Source organism: Notothenia rossii (assembly GCF_949606895.1).
Source record: "Notothenia rossii genome assembly, chromosome: 4".
NCBI lineage: Eukaryota > Metazoa > Chordata > Actinopteri > Perciformes > Nototheniidae > Notothenia > Notothenia rossii.
The window spans coordinates 7,922,169-7,929,668 of NC_136902.1; the positions used below are offsets into that span (position 1 = coordinate 7,922,169).

Genomic DNA, 7,500 nt, shown 5'->3' on the forward strand with positions numbered 1-7,500 from the left:
GTAGTGACAACCCACCTACTAGCTGCTGTAGTGACAACTCACCTACTAGCTGCTGTAGTGACAACCCACCTACTAGCTGCTGTAGTGACAACCCACCTACTAGCTGCTGTAGTGACAACCCACCTACTAGCTGCTGTAGTGACAACCCACCTACTAGCTGCTGTAGTGACAACCCACCTACTAGCTGCTGTAGTGACAAACCACCTACTAGCTGCTGTAGTGACAACCCACCTACTAGCTGCTGTAGTGACAACCCACCTACTAGCTGCTGTAGTGACAACCCACCTACTAGCTGCTGTAGTGACAACCCACCTACTAGCTGCTGTAGTGACAACCCACCTACTAGCTGCTGTAGTGACAACCCACCTACTAGCTGCTGTAGTGACAACTCACCTACTAGCTGCTGTAGTGACAAACCACCTACTAGCTGCTGTAGTGACAAACCACCTACTAGCTGCTGTAGTGACAACCCACCTACTAGCTGCTGTAGTGACAACCCACCTACTAGCTGCTGTAGTGACAACCCACCTACTAGCTGCTGTAGTGACAACCCACCTACTAGCTGCTGTAGTGACAAACCACCTACTAGCTGCTGTAGTGACAACCCACCTACTAGCTGCTGTAGTGACAAACCACCTACTAGCTGCTGTAGTGACAAACCACCTACTAGCTGCTGTAGTGACAACCCACCTACTAGCTGCTGTAGTGACAACCCACCTACTAGCTGCTGTAGTGACAACCCACCTACTAGCTGCTGTAGTGACAACCCACCTACTAGCTGCTGTAGTGACAACCCACCTACTAGCTGCTGTAGTGACAACCCACCTACTAGCTGCTGTAGTGACAACCCACCTACTAGCTGCTGTAGTGACAAACCACCTACTAGCTGCTGTAGTGACAACTCACCTACTAGCTGCTGTAGTGACAACCCACCTACTAGCTGCTGTAGTGACAACCCACCTACTAGCTGCTGTAGTGACAACCCACCTACTAGCTGCTGTAGTGACAACCCACCTACTAGCTGCTGTAGTGACAACTCACCTACTAGCTGCTGTAGTGACAACCCACCTACTAGCTGCTGTAGTGACAAACTGTCATTGATTGCATCTCTGCGTGAATGATTAGATAATTTCACCTAAATTAAATCAAATTAAATAATGTTGATGGTTAAATTAGCTTCACATGTAGGCCTCCTGAGTTCTGAACTTGCCATTTAGATCTAGAAAGGCCTTGGGGCTATGTTGTTTGATTTAATTAAACACAATATGCACTCCACTATGCTGTTGTAGTATTTACTGTATCTGAAGCTCTTAATATGATTGCTCATATTTCAAGCCATCTTTTTCCCGGCCCCTTGCTTTGGAGCATTTTCATCAACCGGCCCCCATTCCAGACTAATTGAATAGCCCTGACATACACAATCCAGGTGCGGTGCCTTGCTCAAGGGCACCACGCTAGGGCAGAAGGTGAACTGGGATACAGGTGAACCTCTCCAAGTAGCAGTCCATTTTGTAAATATCCATTGCATTTTCCATCTTTGCATTCAAAATGGCCTTCTCCTATGATAACCCATTTCACCCTTCACCAGTATTTAAAAATGGTTTGTCTTAAGCAACAGCATTTTGATGTATCCCTTTAACAACATCTTCAGGGCAATCCCTTAAACATGTTAAAGTGTGACAGAATACAGCGATTCCAGAGAGGATGAAATATCTTATCATGCGTTTGTCATTTTTATTCCCAAACACCAAACACATGCTACTGTTCCTTGAAGCTGTTAATCTTCCTTAAACTTCCTCCCCTCCTTTTCTTATCAGACCTGGAGAGCCGTTGGCCGGGGAGACAGGAGGTGACCCACTACAGAAAAGCAAAACTGGAGAAGTTTGCAGTTTATCTGAGTCAAGACGGCCTGGTCACACGGCTGACTAGATACAAAGACCTGGACTGTAAGAGGGTTACACAATAATTCAGTGTGTTTCCAGTCCCAAGAAGCCAACAGCTTTTATTCATCCCCACTATGATACTGTTTTTCATCAATATATTATAGGTCTCAGATATATACAGTACGTCTCTGAAGTGTTTGGCTGAAACACCAAACAGATCATTGCAGCATTACCCATAATCCCCTCTGTTTCAGCCCTGTTTAAAAAGTGCTGATTCTCTGTCTGTTACTTTAGATAAAAATAAGGAGCCCCTCCCCACGCCCCTCTGAGAGAGATTTGGTTACAAAGAACTCAATGGTGCTCTAGGAGGAGATTCAGGTGATAAGGTGGGGGGGGGGGGTTACCTTGGTTGCTGATTGGCTAATGGTTACACAAGCCTAAACATCGTTATGACATCAGAAAGTGGCCAAAATCTGATCAGCTCATTTTCAGACAGGTTTTTATAGAAATGGATCAAAAAGAGAGAGAATCTTTGTTCCTGAAACTTTCAGAGTCTCTTTCCACAGAGGGGACACATGTTGATGTAGAAGAGACATGAAGAAGAGGGGACACATGTTGATGTAGAAGAGACATGAAGAAGAGGGGACACATGTTGATGTAGAAGAGACATGAAGAAGAGGGGACACATGTTGATGTAGAAGAGACATGAAGAAGAGGGGACACATGTTGATGTAGAAGAGACATGAGGAAGAGGGGACACATGTTGATATAGAAGAGACATGAAGAAGAGGGGACACATGTTGATGTAGAAGAGACATGAAGAAGAGGGGACACATGTTGATGTAGAAGAGACATGAAGAAGAGGGGACACATGTTGATGTAGAAGAGACATGAAGAAGAGGGGACACATGTTGATGTAGAAGAGACATGAGGAAGAGGGGATACATGTTGATGAAGAAGAGACATGGAGAAGAGGGGACACATGTTGATGTAGAAGAGACATGAAGAAGAGGGGACACATGTTGATGTAGGAGAGACATGGAGAAGAGGAGACACATGTTGATGTAGAAGAGACATGAAGAAGAGGGGACACATGTTGATGTAGAAGAGACATGAAGAAGAGGGGACACATGTTGATGTAGAAGAGACATGAAGAAGAGGGGACACATGTTGATGTAGAATAGACATGGAGAAGAGGAGACACATGTTGATGTAGAAGAGACATGGAGAAGAGGGGACACATGTTGATGTAGAAGAGACATGAAGAAGAGGGGACACATGTTGATGTAGAAGAGACATGGAGAAGAGGGGACACATGTTGATGTAGAAGACACATGAAGAAGAGGGGACACATGTTGATGTAGAAGAGAGACAAGTGGATTTTGCATAATAGGTACCACAGTTCCTAATCTGAGAAAAATCTTGGCCTTTGTGCGGGTGTGTGTGTGTGTGTGTGTGTGTGTGTGTGTGTGTGTGTGTGTGTGTGTGTGTGTGTGTGTGTGTGTGTGTGTGTGTGTGTGTGTGTGTGTGTGTGTGTGTGTGTGTGTGTGTGTGTGTGTGTGTGTGTGTGTGTGTGTGTTAAAGGCACTGAAGTGGTCATGGTGAGAGAGTTGTATCATCAGAGAAACGACCACCTGGTGGAGAGGGAGATCAACGAGGTGGACAAATTCACCACAGAGCGCTTCAGACGTGGAAGACCTTTCCACCTTTTATGTAACTATGCTTTTTGTGCTGCTGTCTGTCCAACAAAACCAAACACTCCACCGAAGACACATTTAACTGAAATGTACAATCGTGTTGGAAAGAACAACAAAAACATGTATCCATTTAAAAGTAAAGTATTATCTGTGAGTTCATTATGGCTCAACAGCTTTTCCATTTGAACTTTTATAATTGTCATAGAAAGCCCTTACGGATATGTGAAAGTGCATATTGGATTACTTAATTTTCCTTTTTACTTAAATAAAAAAACATGCATATGATGACGTGTTAAAAATAAATATAATGCTGTTGTGGAATAACCTGTTTATTTTCAAGTCTTCATTTTCATTAAATCCCCTATGAGCTTACAGTGAACAGGAACCAGCAGGCTTTAGTCGTAGCTGTCGTTCCCTCAGAGTTACGTCAGCGTCCTGAGTGTCTGTGTTTTGTTTTATTCTCAGTTCACAGGTACACATCCAATAGCACCGACACAGAGCGTGAGATGGAGTTCAGCAGTGACCGTGGTGAAGATCTGCTGCGGAGGGTGGAGTCATCGGATGAAATGACGGAGTCCTTCGAGGGCCGCAGGGACTTCCTCTACTGCCGGCACGTTGTTTTCCAACCACAGATTAAGCTTTCACGAGAAGATTTGGAAAGCCATCTGAAAGTCCGAGAAATAGAGGTAAAACATATGTAACACGTGAAAAACACACACTTGGGTCATTTTATAATAATTGCATTAGTTATACCATGAGTTCTGGATAGGTGAACATTATTTTGGTTTAAAACAACGTTTTTAATGACAAGAAATCTCAGGAAACGACAACAGCCTTTCTGACTACCTGTCAGTTGCCCTCAGCTCAAAGCCCATTGGTTCCTGCTGATAATGGCAATCTTTTAAAACACAAAACTATGTAAATATTTTTAGATTTTTATTCATTTAAAGTCTCATTAATTGCCAAGCTGTCCCCTGTTGCTTTTATCAAACAAACGGGACTATTTTCAACGGCGGATTAATCCACATTTGGTCCTGTAGTGAGTATTTGTGGTAGTAGAAAGGTGAAAGTGGGAGTCAAAGTAGACTACATTGTCTGTGTTTATTGCACAGGTGGAAGTAAGACACATGGTCATGTCACTAGCAAGTCTAAGCTAAGTGTAAGTCAAGTGGAGTCTCTTATCAATGAAAGTCAAGCATGTCTTAAGTATCAAATGTCCTACTCGTCTAAACCCATGCCTCTTAATGGTAACGTAGGAACATGTCAAACAGTTATTATTGTGTTTTTTAAATCATTTTGGGCAAAAGTTTAGAGATATATTATGCCCCTGCGAAGAAAAAACACAATGTTTGGACTCATACTTCAAGAATGGCTTGAGAGAGAAATATGTATTAAAGTGCTGGTAGGAGTTACATAAAAGCTCTATTTGAAACGTATCTAATGGAATTGTGTTTGTTACTGAAGGATAAATCATGCTTTGATAAACACATAATAGACGTGTGTTATGTGCAACTCAATGTTGTATTCACGTGTGGGTTGTAATTGTATCATCTCGCGTGTGTGCAAAAATGCAGAAAATTGTGGAGCGTTTCCGCAGAGACGGAGCGAAGCCGGCCAGCGAAGACGTGGCGGAGCGAGTGTTCCTGTTGAATGAAAGACGTATCGAGTTGACCTATCACCTCGAGGATCACAGATTCATCCCTTCAAAGAGAAGCTTCATCAAACCTCTAGAGGCGACAGACAAAGAGAAGGCAGAGGCCTTCAGACTCAACATGGTCTCCAGCTTCCAGGTACAGACACACCTTAAGACAGGGGTGTCCAAACTACGGCCCGCGGGCCAACTGCGGCCCGCCAACCATTTTTAATTGGCCCGTTTCAAAGTCTAAAAGTATAATGGACTATGGCCCACACATAATATTTGCGTTTAACTGTATTGTACTTCTTAGTTTCAACACTAGATGGAGCTACTGTCTTTAACAAGGCAGCGTCCCTACAAAGCAAGCAATCAAAGAAAAAATTTGCTCAGGGTCACCAGAAATGGCGGAACCAAAAAGACGCAAGATCGCAAGTGAGTGCAGAAAATTTCAGACTCGGTGGAAAAATGAATATTTTTTCATAGAAACCAAGGGGAAGTGTGTGTGTTTGATTTGCAATGAAACGGTTGCCGTTATGAAAGAGTACAATGTACGACGACATTACGAGACGAAACATCAGACCTTCACGTCCTACACTGGCGCCGAGCGGGAAGAGAAGGTGAAGCAAATGACAGCTAGCCTGCTAACCCAGCAACAGTTTTTTTTCCGTGCAAACAAAGCTCAAGAAAATGCTACAATAGCCAGTTATGAAGTAGCTCAACTCATTGCCCTACATGGGAAATCTTTCTCAGACGGTGACTTCATCAAACAGTGCCTCACTAAAGTCGTGGGAATAATGTGCCCGGAGAAAATGCAGGATTTTAACAACGTTAGCATGTCTAGAAATACGGTTGTGCGGCGAATTGAAGACTTGTCGGCTAACTTAAAGCAGCAAGTGTCAGATAAAGCTTGTGCTTGTGATTTTTACTCGATTGCATGTGATGAGAGTACAGATGCCACGGACACTGCACAGCTGTTAATCTTTTTGCGGGGAGTTGATGATAATTTTTGCATTACGGAGGAACTGCTTGATCTTCGGAGTCTAAAGGGGACAACAACTGGTAAGGACATTTTTGAAGCTGTGTCAGATGCAATTGACTCGATTGGACTTAAATGGGACAAGCTGTGTGGACTAACAACGGATGGGGCTCCAGCAATGACAGGCGAGCGCAAAGGAATGGCATCTATGGTATGCGCCAAGGTGCGAGAGAGCGGAGGGGAGGCTGTCAAAATGCACTGCATCATCCACCAAGAAGCCCTCTGTGCCAAGTCAGTCCAGCTTGGCGATGTGATGAACACAGTTGTGAAAACTGTCAATATAATTCGGGCACGAGGGCTCTACCACAGAGAATTTCAAGCGTTCCTCTCTGATGTCGATGCTGAATACGGGGACCTACTCTACCATTCTGATGTGCGCTGGCTTAGCCGTGGCTCTGTGCTGCAGCGGTTTTATTCCCTGAGATCAAATATCGACACGTTTTTGAAAGAAAAGGGCAGACCTCTGCATGAGCTCAGTGACCCTTTATGGTTGGCAGACCTGGCTTTTTTAGTTGATCTCACTGATCATCTCAACACCCTGAACAAGAGACTACAAGGCAAAGAGCAGCTGGTATCACAGCTGTATGCGCACATGAAAGCATTCCGTGCGAAGCTCCGTCTCTTCGAGTCACAACTGCGCAACTTCAATGTAGCGCACTTCCCCACGCTGACCGAAATCAAATGCGCGTTTCCAGATGCCCTCTCTGCTAAAATGGGAGAATATGTGTCTGTGATCACATCTCTCATTACAGAGTTCAGTCGGCGCTTTCAAGATTTTTCTGTCATTGAGAAGAAAATCACACTGTTTGCGGCTCCGTTTTCAATGGATGCAGAAGAAGTGGAAGAGAGTCTGCAATTAGAACTGATTGAAATGCAGTGTGATGATTCTCTGAAGAATCAACATCAGCTTCTCTCCCTACCTGACTTCTACCGGAGCTTGGAAAAGGCCAAGTTTCCTCTGATGAGACGCCACGCAAAACGAATGATGAGTCTGTTTGGCTCAACATACATCTGTGAGCAGACATTTTCTCTGTTAACGCTGAACAAAAGCAGATTGAGAACCAGAATGACCGACAGCCATCTCTGTGACGTCCTTCGCATCTCAACCACCAAACTTACTCCTGACCTGCCAGCTATCCTTCAGACCAAAGCGCAGCATCACTGCTCCCACTGAGTGCAACATTCTTCCCATTACTGGTGAGTTAAAAATATACACACAGTTTTCATGTGTTAATAAGCCCAAATACT

At 44.1% G+C, this 7,500-nt stretch overlaps 1 protein-coding gene across 3 annotated transcripts in view; it reads left to right on the forward strand.

The window, feature by feature from the left end:
• Positions 1–7,500, forward strand: part of ccdc135 (coiled-coil domain containing 135) — a 22,960-nt gene that overhangs the window by 9,492 nt on the left and 5,968 nt on the right. For all 3 annotated transcript variants that reach the window (XM_079678981.1, XM_079678982.1, XM_079678983.1), the window contains 4 exons: positions 1,818–1,946; positions 3,468–3,596; positions 4,046–4,266; positions 5,155–5,370. In XM_079678981.1, the coding sequence (XP_079535107.1) occupies positions 1,818–1,946; positions 3,468–3,596; positions 4,046–4,266; positions 5,155–5,370 (695 nt within the window). The remainder of the gene's footprint in view (positions 1–1,817; positions 1,947–3,467; positions 3,597–4,045; positions 4,267–5,154; positions 5,371–7,500) is intronic.